Source organism: Arvicanthis niloticus, chromosome 17, assembly GCF_011762505.2.
Source record: "Arvicanthis niloticus isolate mArvNil1 chromosome 17, mArvNil1.pat.X, whole genome shotgun sequence".
Classification (NCBI taxonomy): domain Eukaryota; kingdom Metazoa; phylum Chordata; class Mammalia; order Rodentia; family Muridae; genus Arvicanthis; species Arvicanthis niloticus.
This window is the reverse complement of record NC_047674.1, coordinates 63,384,072-63,405,853: the sequence shown is the minus strand read 5'-3', so window position 1 is coordinate 63,405,853 and position 21,782 is coordinate 63,384,072. Positions and strand designations below refer to the sequence as shown.

The 21,782-nt window shown below is 35.7% G+C and overlaps 1 protein-coding gene across 5 annotated transcripts in view; it reads right to left on the bottom strand.

The window, feature by feature from the left end:
* Positions 1–21,782, bottom strand: part of Adgre3 (adhesion G protein-coupled receptor E3) — a 107,584-nt gene that overhangs the window by 68,505 nt on the left and 17,297 nt on the right. For all 5 annotated transcript variants that reach the window (XR_013104739.1, XM_034521695.2, XM_076915410.1 and 2 more), the window contains 2 exons: positions 13,142–13,192; positions 12,254–12,376 (listed from right to left, as the gene is read on the bottom strand). Coding sequence is in view for 4 of the 5 variants with exons in the window: in XM_034521695.2 (XP_034377586.1) it covers positions 12,254–12,376; positions 13,142–13,192 (174 nt within the window). In the remaining variant the exon portion in view is untranslated. The remainder of the gene's footprint in view (positions 1–12,253; positions 12,377–13,141; positions 13,193–21,782) is intronic.

Sequence of the window (21,782 nt, the reverse complement as noted above, 5' to 3'; positions counted from 1 at the left end):
ATAAAGAAATCAAAAAAGAGACCTTCATGAATACAAGAAAAAGAAGAGAGAATCTTAGGCATAGAAGACTATATACAAGACACTGGGAAAACAGTCAAAGAAAATACAAAAAGCAAAAAGATCATAAGTTAATATATCTAAGAAATTTAGCACACAGTGGGAAAAAAACAACCCAAGAATAATAAGTAAAGAAGACAGCTACAACTAAAATTCAGTAAATATCTTCAACAAAATTATGAAAATTATCTTTAACCTAAATAAAGAGATGCTGATAAAAGTACAAGAAGCCTACTGAATATCAAATACATTGGACTAGAAAAGAAATTCTTCCTATCATATAATAATCCAAACACTAAATGCACTGAACAAAGAAAAAATATTAAAAGCAGTAAGGAAAAAGTCAAATAGTATGACTAGACTTTTAAACACATACTATAAAAGCTAGAAAATCTTGAGGAGGTATCCTATAGTCCCTAAAAAAATGCCAGCCTAGGCCAATATACCCAGCAAAATTCTCAGTTACCAAAGATGGGGAAAATAAGATCTTGCATGACAAAACTATTTTTTAAAAAAAATGTATTTCCACTAATCCAACCCTACAGTGGATAATAGAAGAAAAACTCTAACACAGGAGGAAAACTACACTTAAAAAATAATCTTCTCACAACAAACTGAAAGAAGATAGCCACACAAATAGAATTCTACCATTAACAACAAAAATAACAGGAAGCTACAATCATTGGTCTTTAATATCTCTTAATATAAATGGATTCAATCCCCCATAAAAAGACACAGATTAATAGGTTGGATAAATAAACAAGACACAGCATTTTGCTGCATGTAGAAAATAAACCTCAGTGAAAATACAGTTACTACATTAAAGTAAAAGGCTAGATAAAAATTTCCAAGCAAATGGTCCCAAGACATAAGCAAGATTAGCCATTCTAATATTCAATAAAATAGACTGTCAACGAAAAGCTATAAAAAAGATGGGTAAGGACACTTCATACTCATGAAAGAAAAATTCCAAGAAAATATACTCTCAATTCTGAACATCTAGGTCCCAAATAGAAAGGCACCCAAATTTGTAAACAAAATACTGAAGCTCAAGGCACACATTGAACCGCATACAATAATAATGGGAATCTTCAACACCCCACTCTCTCCAGTAGAAATTTAAACAGAAACTAAATAGTGACACAGTGACACTAACAGAAATTATGAACCGAATGGATTTAACACATGTCTATAGAACATTTCACCCTAAAACAAAATATTATACTTCTCAGAACCTCATAGTACCTTCTCCTAAATTGACCAAATAATCGAACGCAAAACAAGCCACAACAGATACAAGAAGTTTAAATTAATCCCAAACATTCTATCAGACAAGCATGAGAATAAGACTGGTCATCAATAACAACAAAAAACAACAGAAAGCCCACATACACATGGAAACTCAACAAATATTTACTCAATGATAACTTGGTCAGGGAAAAATTAGAGAAGGAAATTGAAGACTTTTTAGAATTTAATGAAAATAAACAAATAACATACCCAAACTTATGTGATACTATAAATGCATTGCTAACAGGAAAGTTCATAGCTATGAGTGCCTTTATAAGGAAATTGGAATGATCTGACACATGCAGATGAACAGCTTATCTAAAAGCAATAGAAAAAACAAACATCAAATACACCCAGGAGTAGTAGACAGCAGAAAATAATTAAACTCAGGGTTGAAATCAATCAAATAGAAGCAACGAGAACTATATAAAGAATCAACACAACTAGGAGCTGGTTCTTTGAGGAAAATCAACTGCATGGATAAACTCTTGGCCAAACTAACGAGAGGACACAAAGCCAGTATCCAAATAAACAAAATCATAAATGAAAAGAAAAAGATAAAAACAAAAACTGAGGAAATTTAAAAAATCATCAGGTCCTACTACAAATGTCTATACTCAACAAAATTGGAAAATCTAGATTAAATGTATGATTTTATAGACAGATACTATGTATCAAAGTTAACTTAGCATCAGATTAACAATTTAAACAATTCTGTAACTCTTAAGGTAATAGAACCAGTCAATGAAAGTTTCTCAACCAAAAGAAGACCAGAGCCAAATAGCATAACAGAGATTTCTATCAGAACTTCAAAGAAGTCCTAATAACAACACTTCTCAAAATATTTCACAAAATAGAAACAGAAGGAACACTACTTAATTCAGTCTATGAAGCCACAGTAAAGCTTATACTTAAACCACATAAAGACCCAACAAAAAAGAGAACTTCAGAACAATTTCCCTTATGAATATCGATGCAAAAATACTCAACAAAATACTAGCAAACTGAATTCAAGAACACATCAAAATGATCACTCACCATAATCCAGTAATATTTATCCCATGGATACAGGGATGTTGTAATATATGGAAATATCTCAATGTAATCTACTATATAAACAAACTCAAATGGAAAAAAAAACAACACGAGTGTCTCATTAGAAGATGAACAAACCTTTGAAAAATGTAACACCAAAATACAATAGCAATTTATATTATAAGTCTTGGAAAGATCGGGAGTTAAAGGTTTATACCTAAACATAATAAAAGCAGTATATAACAAACCAATAGCCGACGTAAAACTAAATGAATAGAAACTTGAAGCAACTACACTAAAATTAAGGACAAGACAAAAATTCCTATTCTCCTAGTATCTACTTAATAAACTACTTGAAATTCTGTCTAAAGCAATAAGAAAACAAAAGGAGATCAGCAGGATAGAAAGTGGCAAAGAAGAAATCACTGTAACACTATTTACAGATGATATGATACTATACATATGTGGACACACAAATTCCACTAGAGAATTCCTAGAACTGATAAACAACTTCAGCAGATTGGCTGGATAAAAAATTAGCTCAAACAAATCAATGGCATTCCTCTATTCAAAAGATAAACATGCTGAGAAAGAAATTAAGGAAAGTATACCCTTCACAAGAGTTTAAAATAATGTAACATATCTTGGTGTGATTCTAACCAAGCAAGTGAAGGATTTGTATGACAAGTACTTCAAGTCTCTGAAGAAAGAATTCAAAGAAGACCTCAGAAGATGGAAAGACCTCCCATGCTCATGCATCAGCAGGCTTAATATAGTAAAAGTAGCCACCTTACCACAAGCAATCTACAGATTAAATGCAATCTCTATCAATATTTAAACTCTAGTTTTCAGAGATAGAAAAAGCATTTTTTTTACTTTTTAATTTTTAGTAGATATTTTATTTACATTTCAGATGCCATCCCCTTTCCCCAATTCCCCTCCCTAGAAAACCCCTATTCCATGCCCCCTTTCATTTTTGCTTTTATACAATTTTTTTAAAAAATGTTATTCAAAGGCTTTATAAGTTTGGTAATTCTCAATCAGAAGTGTAACCCAATACCCAACCTAGACATATCAACTATCTTTGACTGGTGGAAATGTGTACGTCTGCCTCCATGTCCCCCCCCCTTTCTCTCTCTTTCTCTCTCTCATCACCTAGCTTCTCCTCTCCTTCTTCTCCTCCTCTCCTTACTCCTTCTCTTCCTCACACCTTAGCTCCTCCTACATATTACTCTTCCTGTTAAAATAAAACTTTTCTCTCAAAAATACAATTAGAGCGTAATTATACCAATTTGTACCGGTGTGGTACAAGATAGTCCTAATACTCAGCCATCATTTTGTTGACTCACCAGAACCTGTGTCATCTCTTCTAACAAATACATTTAGTTCTGAATCTGGCTTTTTTTCTTGGCTTTAGAATGAATGTCAGCTGAAAACCATACACTCTAATCTTTTCTCTCAAAGTAAATAGCCAGGATTGGCTATGAGACTATAAGTCTTCAACCCTCTCAGAAATCCAGAATGACTGAGTTAACTGAAATTATGGGAAGCACAAATCATAGCTTCTAAAACTTAGCCAATTTTTAGAGACCACTGAATACCTGGACAGTCCCTATACTACAAAACTTTGGAACATCTGATCTTCAGCCTTCTGGCCCAGGATCATCTGACAGACCTTAGTGCTGCAGAGTTATTAAGGGCTGATTACTCTGTGTAGGCAGATATAATCAGTCGTCTTTTCTGCAAGTGTGTCTTTTTCTGGACAGTAATTTGTCTGTAGATAGAAAGAGGTAATTCTTGCCTAGTGGATGTCTCACCACAACTGGAGTAACTCTAAAGGTGCTCAATTTCTTGTTAGAATCCAAGACAGGAAGCTGTCAGGAGCAGACAGGTCTCTAATCAAAATGAACATTAATACAGAAAGCTATTCTCAACTGTAAGAATAACAAAAAACCCAGGAGGGTAAAAACCATTCTTAACAATGAAAGAACTACTAGGAGATTCAGCCTCCCTGAACTCAAGCTGTATTACAAAGCAATAGTTATAAAAATCACATAATATTGGTACAGATGCAGGCAGGCAGATCAATGGAATATAATTGAAGGCCCAGAAGTAAACTCCCACACCTATGGTAATTTGATCTTTGACAAAGAAGCCAAATCAGTTAAACTGGCAGTCAGCATGTAGAAGAATGCAAACTGTTTTATTCTTATCTCTTTGTACAAAGATAATATTTCAAGTAGATTCAGGACCCCAACATAAAACCAGATATGCTGAATCTAATAGAAGAGAAAGTGAGAAAGAGCCTTGAACACACTGGCACAGGAGAAAATTTCCTGAACAGAACACCAATGGCTCAAGCTCTAAAATCAACAATTGATAAATGGGACCTCAGAGAATTGAAAAGCTACTATAAGGCAAAGGAATCTGTCAATAGGTCAAAATGGCAATGTCCAGATTGGAAAAAGGCCTTTACCAATCCTACATCCAATAGATGGCTAATATCCAAAGTATACAAAGAACTCAAGAAGTTAGACTCCAGAAAACCAAATACCCATATTTAAAAATGGAGTACACTGCTAAACAAAGAATTCTGAAATAAGGAATCTTGAATGGCTCTGGAGCACCTAAAGAACTGTTCAACTTTCTTAGTCGTTAGTGAAATGCAAATCAAAATGACTCTAATATTTTACCCCATACCAGTCAGAATGGCTAAGATCAAAATCTCAGGTGTCATCAGATGCTGGTGAGGATATGGAGAAAGAGGAACACTCTTCTATTGCTAGTGGGACTGGAAGCTTGTAAAACCACTTTGGAAATCAATCTGGAGTTTCCTCAGAAAATTGGAAATAGTTCTAACTCTAGACTTAGCTATACCACTAATAAGCATATACCCAAATGATGTTCCAACATATAACAAGGACACATACTCCTCTGTGATTATAGCAGCCTAATAACCAGAAGCTGGAAACAACATCAAAATAAATACAATGTGATATACTTACTAATCAGCTATTAAAAACAATGAATTTAGGTGTATGGTTGGAACTAGAAAATATCCTGAGTGAGGTAACCCAGACACAAAAGAACATACATGCTATTTATTCACTGATAAGTGGATATTATCCCAAAAGCTTGGAACACCCACTATACAACCCACAAACTATATGGAGCTTAAGAAGAAGAAAAACCAAAGTGTAGATGCTTCAATCATTCAAAGAAAATAAAATAATCATAGAATATAGATGGAGGGAGGGATCACTTTTGTAGAAAGTGATGAGGGGATGGAAAAGAACAGGCAGGATCATATAAGAGAATGCACAGAAGAAATGTACAGATGGTTAGGAAAGTGGATAGAAATATGTAGCAGCAGGGGATGGGGAGTTGAGTGTAGCTACTAGAAAGTCCCAGATGCCATGTAATAGAGAGGCTCCCAGGACCAATTAGGAATGACATTAGTCTAAATATCCAACCAAGGGAACATAGAATTGTGGTAGACCACCTCCAGTTGCTAGTCACTGCCCCCAGTTGAGGGATTGGCCTCCTACCCATTTCAAAAACTTTAATCAAGAATTGTTCCTGTCTAAAGTAAATTCAGGGACAACAAATAGAGCAGATTTTGAAGAAAAGGCCATCCAGAGACCGCAGCACACCTAGGGACTCATCCCAATTACAGATACCAGATTCTAATACTATTGCTGATATCAAGAAGCACTTGCTGACAGGAGCCTGGTATGGCTGTCCTATGAGAATTTCTACCAGAACTTGTCTAATATAGATGCAGATATTGACAGTCAACCATCTGACTATGCCTGGCAACCCCAATGGGAAAGCTAGGGCAAGGACTGAATGAGCTGAAGGTAGTTGAAACCACATAGGAAGAGCAATATCAACTAGCAAGATCACCCAGGACTCCCAGGAACTAAAACACGAATCAAAGAGTATACATAGAGCTATTCATGTCTCGATTTACTTATGTAGCAGAGAATGCCCTTATCTGGCATCAATGGGAGGAGAGTCTTTTGTCCTGTGGAGGCTTGATGCCCCAATGTAGTGGGATGCTAGAGCAGTGAGTCAGGAGTGAATAAGTGGGTGGAGGAGCACTCTCAAACAGACAAAGTGGAGGGAGGATTGAATTTGAAATTTGCAGAGGAGAAAATGAGAAGGCATATATCATTTGAAATGTAATGAATAAAAAGATTTTTAAAAATTGTCTAATTTATATATAGGAGGACATTTCCATTCAGCACAACACTGAATATGCAATTAATTATTACTGACTTATCTGACATACTTATATGAATAAAAATTCAAGTAGGGGAAAAGAAATTTAATGTGCATACTGTACAGAGAAAAGAACAATGAAAATCTATTGATGGTACAATGTATATCAGAAAAAAAAATGTTGTGATTATTGGAGACTAGAAACATCAAGTTTGGTAACAAAACCCAAGGATAAGACTACAACTAGCTAATAAAATTCTTAAAGAGAAAGCCCAAGAAAGTTTGATTCCTTGAAACCATGCCAACTGTGTTGTAAATGTAATCTGAGGAGGTATGGGTCCATCATAACTTGGAAGCTGATGTTGGCACTGTTCACACCAAGGTATCAGCTTTGGATAAATGAGTAGTGTAATAATGAAAGTGTAGTGGACTCCTTTTCTATGATTTCTGAGAAACTGTGAGGGAACATAAAGTGTACAGTATTGAGTCCATAAAAGCCTACAATGTGAACTTGTAAATGTGTAACCTACATTGTGGTTGAGATCTCAAGATATTGGAGTTGCTACAGCTCTAAGATACCTGCAAAGATGGATAGCACAGGGGGTAGATTCAGCTTTAGAAGAGAGATATGTGTTTAAGAAGCAAATATGGAGGAGCAAATCCATTTAAGTCCTTAATAAAGAAAAACATGAATATTAGACAAGGAAATACAGGATTTTCTGTTTACCCACTTGCCTTAATGCAGTCTCTCTTCATTGTTTCTCCATTTTTCCTCTTTGGAAACATAAGTTATTTTCTGTGCCATCATATGTTCAAAGAGTACAATTTGTGCTTTGATTTTACAGGGCCACATCTAAAAGAACCTTGAATTTCACAGGATAATTTAAACTTTGGACTTTTGAAAATTATTGAGTCTGTGAGAGACAATGAAAATATTTAAAATTGGTATAAATGTAGTTTTTAAATGTAGTTTGTCTCATGAGATGACCATGAACCTAAGGTATTGAAGGTGAAAAATGAGTTCAAATAAAATAATGTCTCTCCAATATTCTAAGTATATGATGAGTTGTTCCAAAATTGGTAGAATTGACTCTATTGGTTATGAGACTTTAAAATGTGCTAGTTACAAAGAATCAGAATTTTTGTAGCATAAAACTTTCTGAACTTCTGTCTTTTTTAAGCTTATTAATCCACATCTACATTTAATAGTACAATTTTTTAAACAAATTCATTCCATTCCCTTTATCTCATTATACATATTCCTCTGATCCAATTCACTGTTTCAAACCACAAGAAACTGAAAATCTCTGCAGGTTCTCTTGGGCTTCTGATATCTACCCTTATAATTTGATCAATCCTCTCAATATCCATTTTTCTTTTTTTTTATCCTTTCTTTTTTTCCTTTTTTTATTAGATATTTTATTTACACTTCAGATGGCATCCCTTTTCCCCATTCCCCCTCCACCCCCCTTAGGAAACCCCTCTCCCATGCACCCTTTTCCTTTTTGCATTTATACATTTTTTAAAAAATAATGTTAATCATAGGCTTTATAAGTTTGGAATTGTTCAATCAGAGGTGTAATCTACTGACCAACCTAGATATAACAACTATCTTTGACTGGTGGAGATACTTGAACCTCTGCCTCCCTGTCTTCCCCCTCTTTCTCTCTTTCTTCACCTAGCTTCTCCTCTCTTTCTTCTTCTCCTCTTCTTACTCCTTTTCTTCCTCTCAGTACTCCTCCTACATTAGCTCCTCCTACACATCACCCTTCCTGTTAAAATGAAACTTTTCTCTCAAAATACAATTAGAACATAATTATGCCAATTTGTACCAGTGAGGTACAGGATAGTCCTAATACCCAGTCCATCCTTTTGTTGACTAACCAGCTCCTCTGTCATCTATTCTAACTAAAACATGTAGTTCTGAACCTGGCTTTAGGATGAATGTCAGCTGATGACCATCCACTCAGGTCTTTTCTCTTAATGTCAATAGCTATATGTTTTCAACCCCATCAGAAATCCAGAATGACTGAGTTAACTATAATTGTGGGAAGCACAAATCATAGTTTCTAAAACTTAGCCAATTTATAGAGACCTCTGACCACCTGGACACTCGCTCTACTTCAAAACGTTGGAGCATCTGTTCTTCTGCCTTCTGGCCCAGGATCAGCGAGGATGTGAAGAAAGAGGAACACTCCTGCATTGTTGGTGGGGTTGCAAGCTGGTACAACCACTTTGGAAGTCAGTCTGGCGGTTCCTCAGAAAATTGGATATAGCACTACCTGAGGACCCATCTATACCACTCCTGGGCATATACCCAGAAAATGCTCCAACAAATAACAAAGACATATGCTCCACTATGTTCATAGCAGCCTTATTTATAATAGCCAGAAGCTGGAAAGAACCCAGATGCCCTTCAACAGAGGAATGGATACAAAAAATGTGGTACATTTACACAATGGAATATTACTCAGCTATTAAAAATAATGAATTTGGGAAATTCTTAGGTAAATGAATGGAACTAGAAAATATCATCCTGAGTGAGGTAACCCAATCACAAAAGAACACACATGGTATTTACTCACTGATAAGCGGAGATTAGCCCAAAAATCTGAAACAACAAAGATTCAACTACCAGACGACATGAAGCTCATGAAGAAGAAAGAACAAGTAAGGATGCCTAGGTCTTTCTTAGAAGGAGTAACTAAATACCCAAGGGAACAAATATGGAGACAAAGTGTGGGACAGAATCTGAAGGGGGGGTTGTAGGGAGACCATTCCATCTGGGTATTCATTCCATGGGCAGTCACCAAAAATAGACGCTGATAGGGATGTCAGGATGGGAAAGCTGACAGCAGCCAGATAAGGCTATCTCCTTAGAGGTCCCCCAGAGTTGGACATGCCCAGAGACAGATACCCACAGCTATCTATTAATCTGATCAAAGGTTCCCAATGGAGGAGTTAGAGAGTAAATAGAAGGAACCTTAAGGGCTGGTGGTCCCATGAAGAGAGCAACAATACCAACCAGCCAGAGCTCCCCAGGGTCTAAACCACCAACCTAGGAGCACATATGGAGAGACACATGACTCCAGCTGTATATGTAGGGGAGGATGGCCTTGTCAGGCATAGGTGGGAGACAAGATCATTGGTACCCTGAAGGCTGAGCACAGAGGGGGGGGGAATCTGAGGGTGGGGAGGGGGGCTGGGAGTAGGTGAGTAAACACCTTAATAGAGGCAGGAGGAGGGGGGATGGGATAAGGGGTTCCTGGGTGGTGGGGGAAATATGGTAAGGGGATAAAATTTGAAATGTAAATATTATATCCAATAAAAGAGGGGAAAAAATAGAAAAGCGGTTAGAACCAACATTCTTAATAAAATGTCAGCCCTCTTTAAAAAAAAAAAACTATCTTGATACTAAAAGTTGTTTTGAGAATTGTATATTACAGAATGATCAGCCTTGGTGTATCTACTCAACAAGCAAGCTGGGCAGACCTGCTCAAACCTCTGAGGTCCGGGAATTCCATCTGGAGGCAGTGAAGACACAGTATCAGAGGATTGTCAATTTGCTCTCCACCCTACTCCTCTTCTAATATCTCAACGCCCATAATCAGCTTGAAGAAGCTAATGATGAGTCAGCGCCCCTATTCCCTGGGCTTGGGGACTAAGGTGGTAAATGTTGGGCTGTCTCTCTAGGGAAAAGTAGTGGTTTTGTCGGAATGGAGAGGATTAGCTAGGGTTTATTGCATAGCCATAACCTATTAGTAGAAATCTGTATAATTAATATCAAGATGAATATATAAATTCTTAAATGGCACCAATTTACTTTGTTTACAAATTTTAAGATTTTCATTGGCATGAGCTTCTTAGTGATATAAGAGTGAGATGAATATTGTTACTCCCATAGACATTGTACCAGTATAACACATTTAGGAATACAAAGCTTAGACCCAGTCCTTCTTTAACTTTTTTAACTGATTTGAGATGGTCAGCCTGTGAGTTAAGGGACTATAATAAATTCATGGCTTGGAGTTTATTGTTAGGGTGTTCTCTATGTTTTATTTAGAAATAGCTGAGTAGAGTTAACAGGCAACAGTCCAGATTACCTTACATGGATAGCTGGTTTTCAAAACATCAGAAATCCTTAGAATTGGCATGACAAACATTTCAGTATTAATGTTCATTTTCATTAGAGACCTGTCTGCTCCGGACAGCTTCCTATATTGAATTCTAAGAAGAAATATCCATTTTTCTATGTGAAAGACCAAAGTTGAAGTTTAAGAGAAGGTACTGTGTAATTATATTTTTGGTTTGAAAGAGATGTCATTTGGAATTAATTTGTGATTATCAGTTATGAACATGACAGAACATTGAATGACTTGGGAAGGGAGTTTAAATAAGAAATATTCGAGATTCATCAGTTGTCTTTGAAGCATGCTTGTGAGGAATTCAATTTATTGAGATAATTGATGTGCAATATCTTCCCACTCTGAATGTGAAGAGAATCATTTATTGATCTGGATTCAAGACTGAAAAAAAAGGACAGAAATGCCTCATTTCTCTAATACATTCATACATTCTGTCTTTCTTCAGGACTCTGGATGTAACTAGATACTTAAATTTTTTCTATGATTTTCCTACAATAATAGAGTGTAGCCTTGTATTGTGAGCCAAGAAAACATTTTCTCCCTTAAGCTGCATTTTTCAGGATATTTTGTCACAACCACATGAAACATGGACCTACAAATTAAAGATTTCTTGAGATAAAGAGCCACAAAATCCCCATTGCTCCAAAGTGTATAACACAAATACACTTGACTAACATCTTTACATTGTTATCTTGTCAGTAATTCTTCTAAAGCTTTCTGAAATCTACATGACATGTCAATGTTTGATTAGGTGGTGTAAGAATTCTCTGTAATTATTGAATTAAACCTTTTGTTTATTTAGTTTTTTTCTTTCTGTACTTTTCTCATGGAAGGGTCATTTTAAAATAAGTACCTTAATTGAAAAAAATGTTGTCATAAGACTATTTTATTGTTGTGAAGAGACACTGTGACAAATAATATCTATAAAATAAAGCATTTAATTGGGGGCTTATTATGGTCTGAAGAAGAACAACAAATGTTTATGAACTGTAATAGTGTAGTATTTGAGATATTATATATTATCTGATCAACAGGCAGAAAGTAAAGATGTAGAAAATTGAGAGTGGCATGGGCCTTTATAAATATCAAGGTCCACCCCTATTGCCTTAAGTTCTTCAACAAGCCCATAACTTCTAATTTTTCCCAAACAATTCTACCAACATACATATACCCAAGAAGTTACATATGACCCTATGTAGCTTATTCTCCTTCAAATCACTATGTTGAAATAACTGTGAAGAGAATGCAAGTAAGCAAAAATTCCTCCATGGTCTCTGATTCATTCTCTTTTTTTTCTGTTTTTGTTGTGGTTGTTGTTTTGGTTTTGGTGGGTTTTTTGTTTGTTTTGGGGTTTTGTTGTTTTTACTATGAGTCCATTCCTTATCTTTCCTCTGTAATATAATGTTACCTTGAAGTGTAGGGTGAAAAGAATCATTTCCTCCCCAGGGTACTCATGGTATTAATCACAAAAATAGAAATCATATGCAGATAGACTATTTTACCTTGACATTTCACATGGGGCTCAATAATCCTTTGATTCTCAGAGCCTGTCCAGAATCCTTCTTTACAAATACAGTGGGTACTGTTGAAGCAGCTGGCATTTTCACTGCAATTGGGGCAGGAAGCTGCAAGAAACGCAAAATACATTGATGTATTTTTTCATGTCCTTTGAAGAATATCATTTGATAACTACTCCAATGTTGAATATGGATGTTCAGAAGGTTTTTCTCTATACATTTTAACTATAAGTATCCATTTTAAAAATGGTCACAGTTCAATTGGGAGATCTTATGTTTCCTTTTCTGGGAGATTGTTTTCTGGCCAAACCATCATTAATCATTAGAGGACAAGTTAGTAATGCATATTCATAAGGAATGGCTTATTAAGTCAATGACTGACAGAATGGACATATAAAACACTTCAGCTTCAACAGTTGTGAAAAATGCATTACTTATAAATGTATGTATGCTTTTACATAAGTTTGATGTGTAAGTATGATGACCTAAGTTTGAAACATGCATCACCATACCATCAATGATACAGGTAAGAGGAAAGACAAGAGGTAGTATTTGCCATTTGTGTGACTTGGACCCAGCTCATTCTCCAAAGAACCAAGAGTCATGTATGGATTTTTTCTTCTCTATAGTTATACTATCTCCTTCAGGGGGATATCGTAAGCATCAAATGCAATCACATGTGTAATATCTCAGCTAAGTTATATAAACAATAATGGTAAAGATGAAGATATTAAAATAGGGCAATGGTAGTTAAGGTATAAAAATCTCAAAATCATAAATAGTTTTATACTTAACAGCAAAATTTTTTCTTATAGGGAACAATATTCCATATTCCATTATTTTTCCCCTGACAATATCCATGAATAAACTCACCTGACATATTCATTACTTGTAATATCGACCAGATAAGCAGCATGACAGGAACTGAAAGAGAGAAGGAAATATTCTGGTTGGGGTCTTTAGAGGTCTAACTCTTCTTAGGAGTTGTATAGGCTTTGTCCACCCTATAAATACAACTGTTATATTCATAAATATTAGTTGATTACCATTTTCATGGTGGATTACAAGAAGCATGAAAATACTGAAGACTGAAAGATATATAATATTGTACCTGTGAGCCTACTAGGTAACTCTACTCTGCCTCCAGGGTTTTCACACAGAAGCCACATCCACAATCTCTGTTCTATTTTCAATGTCCCTTTTTAGCAGCTTTAGCCTCCAAACCTACCATGGGTATTATTATAAGTGCGGTCACTATTTAAAGAAAAGCCAATGCACAGAGAATGCAAATATTGAATGACTTTTTGATTGTTTATGTTTCTATTATTCTCAGGAAAAAGCACACTGATGGATTATTGTCAACTCAACACAAATCTGACATTGCTTGGAAAAAGGAATCTTTACTGAAGAATTATTCTGTCAGATTGTCTTGTATGCAAACACTGTGAGATGTTTGCTTGATTAATGATGGATGTGGAAGTGTCTGAGCACTTTGAGCAGTGCCATCTCTGAGCAGTTAGTCTGGGGTTATATAAGAAAGCAGGCAGAGAAAGCCATATAGAGCAAGCTAATAAAGCAAGCTCATTCTTCATGGACCATGCTTTATTTCATGCTTTAAGTTATTCCCTTAAATTCTCTTTATCATGGATCATATATTATAAAATGTCATAAACCCCTTTCTCCCCAAATTGTTTTTGGTTATGTTTATGTCTTATTGTATCAACAGACAGCAAAGTTGGACAAGAATCTAATAACAATTTAAAAAAATGATTTCACATAGTCTATTGTGTTGAACCAATGAGTTTAATTGAGATTACTTCCAGAAGCATTTCTGAGTTCTTACTTGTATAAATATGAAACATGGTCAATTGAGCCACAGTTATGCCACCAACGAGTTTATTTTACAGCACAATAATAATTTTTATATGTCTTTTGGAAAACATGGAAAAAATATGTCATGTAAAACTTTTTCTCCATAAGGAAATGTTAGTGAACCTGATGTTGTGGTAGTGTGATATAAAAACTCACATTTTCTGATTGAAATGCTCTTTTTTCCTCTGAAAAGATCACAGAGTTCCACAAGAAGATAAAGTTGATTTAACTGCTATTTTTATATAGTCAAATAGGGTTAAGAAATCAGCATTGTACTGCATAAATATGTGTGATAAAAATATATATCACTATAACTGATTGTTTTAAATATCCTACATGTATTGAGTTTATAATCTGTTACTTGTTCTTTTTAATGTGGTATATCTTCACTCAAATTTAACTTATTCACTATATTCAAATGCTACACATGGATGATGGGAATAGTGTTTACTAGAGATATTTAACCTGAAGTGATATTGATATTCTCAAGAATATAACTGAAAAATAAAAAAGCACAAACTTGTGTTTGAATCTCATACCCTCTAGCTGTTGGGAACATCACTATAATTCATTTTACCAATGTCATGAGAGTGCTAAGTCTCTTCCTTCTTGAGATCAGATACTTAAAAATAACAGGCATCAAATAGAGAATTATTGAAGCTAGAAACACTCTACTGTGCCCAGACTTGGTTCAATGTTATTCCATATGCCCCTTAGCCAGGAGTGTTTTCAGGACCTTTCCTTTATTTGTACAAGTAAAAAAAAAAAAAAAAAAGAAACTTGCTGTAAGTCTAACTTATGTATCTAGCTTCAGGAATCATTCTCTAAAAATAACTGTTTTCCCCTCCCTAATCTCATATATGGAACTTAAAAATAATAAGTTCTGTGCTCTCCAACATTAGTAAAACCACTTTTTACATTACATCTCATCTGTGGTAATGTGACACCCTAAAATACCTTTTCCTAAAGGATTTTTATACATCTATGTTTGTCTCAAACTCTACTTCTCAATGCTTCCCAAGTCAAACCAAGTAGAAAGCTACAAAGTAGAAAGCTCTAAATTCAAAAAATAGTGGCATAATAAGACTAAATATTCATGATTTGAAGATACTTGTTTTCGGTGCCATGTTGTTGAACAAAAAGTTCATGAAAACCAGAAATGGTAGTTAAAAGTTAGGATTAAGACTGTGATACTGAAAACTATGAAGAAGGTATCTATGATGAATTTCATCTAAATATGAGAGAGGCAAGCTTACCAAATAAGAGGAAGTAGATTGTTCTGGGAAACAGAAGGCTATCTCTGCAATCGCCATCTGACTCTGGTGGAATACCACTTCCTTATTGACCTTCCTGAGGAACGTATGCATAGCACCATTGTCCTCTAATCTAAGCTTTTATCTAACTGCAGCAGATTAAATTCTGAGTAAGGACAGCTTCTAAAATGAAATGTCTTTAGCTATTCTGAAGAAGAAGAAGAAGAAGAAGAAGAAGAAGAAGAAGAAGAAGAAGAAGAAGAAGAAGAAGAAGGAGGAGGAGGAGGAGGAGGAGGAGGAGGAGGAGGAGGAGGAGGAGGAGGAGGAGGAGGAGGAGGAGGAGGAGGAGGAGGAGGAGGAGACCACTAGTTAACCACACACTAAGCCTTGGATCTAAACGTTGGATAAATAAGAAGATTCACTACTCTTGGCAGGCCATGGTCAGTCAAGACAAGAGTTCATGGAAACTACAAGACAATCTCATAAGGATAAAAATAAAAAAGTAAAGTTTAGTTTATGAATAGTTTAATTGATAAAAAAAAAACTATGACAAGTTTGAGAGTTAGCTGACTAAGCATAGCCCAATGACTGCTGTGATAGCAGATCTTCCTTTTCAAATGAAGAAAAGAAACCTCAGTTGTAAAATCACCTCCATTACATTGACCTGAGGACATGAATATAAATAATTTTTGATTGCTAATTGATGTAGGAAGTCAAGACCACAGTAGTAGTTAACAATCTCTGGCAGCTTGATATGGGCAGTAAAAGTAAAATAATTGACCAGAAGCCTGGAAAAAAGCCAATGAGTGGTATTCCTCCATGATTTCTAATGAAAGCTCATTTCTTGATTTTTTTGGCTTGGTTTTTTCTGTTGATGGATTGTAACCTGTAAGATCAAATAAAACCTTTAATTCTCAAGGTTTTTAGGCCAAAGTGTTTTACCACAGCAACAAGGCTCACAAACCAAAACTAGTCAAGAAAGAGAATAAGCAGAAGCTTAAATGTATTGTACTTTGTTCATCCAAGTGTTGGCTATTGTTGTGATGAATGTGGTTGTGGTGGAGGTGGTGGTGGTAATGGCAATGATGATGATGATATTATTGATAAGATAATGAAGATGATGGTGTTGTTGCTGTTGATGATGATTATTGGCGATGGGAATGATCACAAAAATAATGATGTTGATAATGGACTGGTTTGAGAAATATTTACATTTAAAAATCAAAGAAAAATCAGAATTTCATGCAAGTAAGTTTTACATGTCATTTTTGTGTGTCTGAATTTTTGTGTGTCTTTACATCTGTGGATACTGCAAGCCTCTGTGCAATAGTCAAGTTGGGAATCACAAGACCTAAAAAGCTTAAAACACAAACCAACCAGTGGTTCACACTGTTCTTATGTTTGTGTATATACATGTGTATATGTTTGAATTCATATAGATGAATATGGTGATCAGAAGTTGGTATTGATTGCTTTTATCTGTAAGTCTCTACCAACATGCAGGGCCTCTAACTAAATGAGAAGCTCATTTTGTTGGTCTGCCACATCAGCAAGCTCAAAACTTTCTCTCACTGCCTAGCCAGAAATAGTATTGCTGATGCGTGACAACACATCATGGTAACTCCACAGGTTCTAGGGATCTTAAATTAATTAATCATTCTTGCATGCTGAGCCATTTGCCAATTTTTCTTTTATAAAATGTAGAATCACTCTTCATCTAGATGTCTAAAGATCAACAGTATTTAATATCTTGTAACAAACACTTGAATCATTAATTTTGGCTTCCTTTTCTTGTAGATATTTTTGTTGCCATTAAGTAAAAAGTTCACAACCTAAATGTGTACAGGTTCATGGTACTGTAACATGCTGAGCAATAATTATCCATGCACAGACATGAATGGTTGTTAGTGTTTAACAGATAGCAGAAGGTTCACCTTAATCTGTCTTGCAGTGGATTGGCCTTACACTGTTTGAATTCTGATGTCAATTTTGCTTCCTCAAAAGGGGTTGGCCCCAACTAGAAGTCCATCACATACTCAGATGATGTCATTTGAAACTTCTCTGAATTTTAACTGGTCAAAAAGGTTAGAGCCAGTGATTAGGCAGTAAAGGCGAAAGGTGGAACTACAAGTTTCAGAGTTGGGGACAGGTAGAGGTAGAGGGAAGGACAAGAGGGGAAGGAAAGAGGATGGAGGAATAGAGGAGAAAGCATGATGGACCAGAGAACCACATGGTCAGAAGGAAATGCAAGTAGCAATGGGTCTTAAAGATGGGTAATGAGTTAGTATAGTGTTAGAACAGCCCAATATAAGCATATAGCTTATAACTATAGTAACTATATTGTGTGACTTTTATGTGTTTATTGGGACTGGAAAATCCAGCAACAATTAATGCACCTTATGTTGAGCTTAGAACCTAACTAACCTGAAATAAAAGTATACCCCCTAATATGAACAACTAGGGCTGTGGTCTAAAGCTGTAGCAAGGTGGAAAAACCAAATGGGTCTAAGGGGACTACAGGGTACTGTGAAGCTCCCTTTCCAAGTTCCAAGGAAATAGCAGCAACCAGATAAAGCATCTCAACACCAAGTTGAGACATAGGCAGCACTAGTGCCTCTACACACTTCCCTAAGAATAACAAACCAAATACACTGTGGACGACTGCCTGAGAAGCAGCCTTTATAGCTCAGGATCAATATTTGAAAAAACTGTAGCTAACTTTACAAAGCCTTCTCTCAGTCAGACTGCTGATTTGGACATCTCTCTCTGACTTAGCCTTCCCATACTCACCTTGCCATACATATCTCCCACATCTATACAGGACATAGGATACTCAGACCCACTCTTCCCTCTCACAACTGATTGCACTTCAGGCTACCTGAGATCTGTGCACACTCTGTCAGCTGAAAATCAAACAAAAGTCAGAGATGGTTCAGATGCATGGAAGCCCTGCATCTTTCTACAGTTAGCCACTCCTTTGCAAAGGGGGAGAAAACTGTTGGAGGTAGACTACCAAAACCAATCAACCAAAGAAATAAAAACCAACCAACCAACCAACTAAACAAACAAACAAACAAAACCAAATAACCCAATTTAAAATGGGGTACAGAGCTAAACAGAGAACTCTCACCAGAGGAATATTGAATGGCCTAGAAGTACATTAGGAAATGTTCAACACCCTTAGTTATTAGGGAATTACAAATCAAAACAAACCCGAGATTCCACCTAACAATAATCAGAACTGCTAAGATAAAAACTCAAGTGACAGCATATGCTGTCCAGGATACAAACAATGAGGAACACTCCTAAATTGCTGGTGGGATTACAAACTTGTAAAAACACTCTGTAAATCAACCTGGTGTTTTCTCAGAAAATTGGAAATACTTCTAACTGAAGATCCAGTGGTAACTAATGAGCTTAAAGCCAAAAGATGCTCCATCATAGTACAAGGAAACATGCTCCGCTTTGTTACTAGCAGCTTTATTTCTAAAAGCCAGAAGCTGAAAACAACTTAGATTTCCCTGAAGAAATTAATAAATACAGAAAATATTGTGCATTTATACAGTAAAATACTATTTAGTTATTAAAAATGGGGACATGTGAATTTTGCATGAAAATGGATGGAACTAGAAATATCATCCTGAATGAGATAAACCATACTCAAAATGATATGCATCATATTTTCTTACAGATAAGTGGGCCAAGAAGTATAGAATACCCAGGATAAAATGCCTAGACTGTAAGAAGAAGAAAGGCCAAGGTGCTTCCATCCCACTTGGAGGAACAAATTAATCATGGAAGACAGAGAGAGTGAAGGACCTGGGTGAAATAAAAGAGGGAGAAAGGAAAAGAGTGGCAGTATCAAGTATGGGGGGAAGGAAACAGAAGATTGTTTCTGAGGGTCAGGAGAATTAATGGAAAGATGCAGCTTCTGGGGGTATGGAGAAGCCCTCTAGAAAGACTCAGAGATCCGGGATGTGAGAAACTCCCAAGACTCAATAAGTGTGACCATAGCTGAAATGCCAACAATGGGGAGAGGGAACCTGAAGAGACCACCTCCAGTAGACAGACAGGGCCCCAAGTGGAAGAACAGGGTTACCAACACACTGTCAAAGATTTTGACCCAGAATTGTTTTAGTGTAAAAAAAATGCAGGGGAGAAAATGAAGCAGATACTGAAGAAAAAAAAAAAAGCTGTCCATTGACCAGCCTAATTTTTCATATATCTTATGGGGTAAGGAGAAGGCACCAGAGCCTTCTATTACTATTAATAGCCTTCTATTACTATCACTATTACTGATGCCATGTTTTGCTTACAGATAGGAGCCTACCATGGCTAAGGCAGATGCAGACACTTACAGTCAACTATTAGTCTGAGATTGGGGACCCCTAAGAAAGAGTAAAGGGAAGGATTGAAGGAGCTAAAGGAGATGTCAATCATGTAGAAAGACCAACAGTCTCAATTAACCAAGACTCCTGGGAGCTCTCATAGACTAAGCCATCAACCAAAGATCATACATAAGTTGTTCCAACACCCCTGGCACGTATGTAGAAGACGGCTGCTTTATATGTCTTCAGTTAGAGAGGATGAGCCTCTTACTGGATTAAGTAAAGGATTGAAGGCCCAGGCAAGTGGGATGCCCATGCCAGGAATGGGAATAAACAGGGTGAACTCTCTCCAGAGGCAAATGGGAAGGGGGATGGGATGAAGAACTGGGGGTGTATGGTGTGGTAGGGTAATGTCTGGAATGTAAAAAACAACAACAACAACAAAAAACAAATTTAAAAAAATTGGAAGAAACTGTAGGTTCCTTAATCAAACACCAGAGAGACCAAAGGAAGTCTAAGGTACAAGAAACTCTGGATTAGAATGAATTAGAACAACTATAAATTTATATATATATATACATATATATATATTTATATATATATGATATACAATAAATATTTTTGGGTTTTATGAGATGTTATTTTGAAATGTATGGATTTAAAAAAAATTGACATTATGCCAGGTATTATTACAATATTATCTTGGTTTACTATCACTTCTCAAAAGATGGAACCCTAGATAAAAATTATAAGCCATAGAAAAGGGATTGGAAGATTTTATAGAATAAAAAGAATTTGGAAAAATTAAGATTGGAGAAGCAAGCTGAAAAAGATGCCATAACAAAAAATGCAGAACTTCATAGTTCAGACTAAGCAAGAGAGAGAAATTTAAGACTTGGTAATACAGCCTAGAGTAGACACTAGAACTAAGGGTACAGAATTTATATGTCAAGATTATCAACACAGAGAGAAAAATAAAGGTTGAAGATGGAGCTGTAAAAGGTCCCTGAACAACAACAGCAACTAAAAGATAGGGTAAGCTAGTTCTTCATAATCTCTGCTTCATTTAAGTTCTGGCAGATGTTATGTGCTGGAAGGCTGAAGATATAGATACACCAACTTTATAAGGAATATTGGAGACTCTCCAGGCAGTCAGTTGTCTTTGCTAATTGTTTAAATTTTTAGAAGCCACATTCCTGCATATGCAAACATATATATATGTTTGTATATATGCATACACATATATCTACACATACATACACATGTATGTATATATACATATGCATATATATACATACACACACATATATATATGTATGTAAATATGTATAAGTATATGTGTGTATTTCTTAATCTTAAATCTCTGATGGGATTGAAGACTAGATAATCATACCTTCACAATTTAAATGTAAGTTGTTCAGCATTGATATTATTCTAGATTTAAAAGGATGGTTTTCAGATGCTAATACAAGTTAAAATCAAACATAATTGAGGTACAGAATTGTACTCTTTAAGTTAGCATATGTGACAAAATAATTTATCTTGTTTGCCAAGCATAATTGATATAAGTATAATTCATACTTAATAATTTTTCTAATAGTTTCAAAATTGTTCCTACTATGTATTGTTACTATAAAACAAAAGCGCATTTTAAACTGGAGAAAAATGGAGAAATGTAGTGGGTTAGACTCATGCTATTTGTATTCTGATGTTAATTCTGCTTTCTTACAAGGGCCTGTCCCCAATGAACATTTCATCATGTACTCAGCTGATGTCATGTGAATCTTCTTTTCATATTAAATGGTCAGTAAAGGCTAGAGCTGGTTATTGAACACTGGTGGGACTGGAGGTTCGAGAGTGGGAAACATGTAGAGGAAGAAAGGGAATAATAGTAGAAAGAGAAAAGACAGAGGAAGAGGAGTAGAAGCAGTGATGAACCAGAACCACGTGGCTGGTAGAAACATCAAAAAGTAAGGGGTCTTATAGCTGGGGAATAAGTGAGTATAGTGTTAGATCTACCCAATCTAGGAATATAGTTTATAATTATAATAACTGTCATTC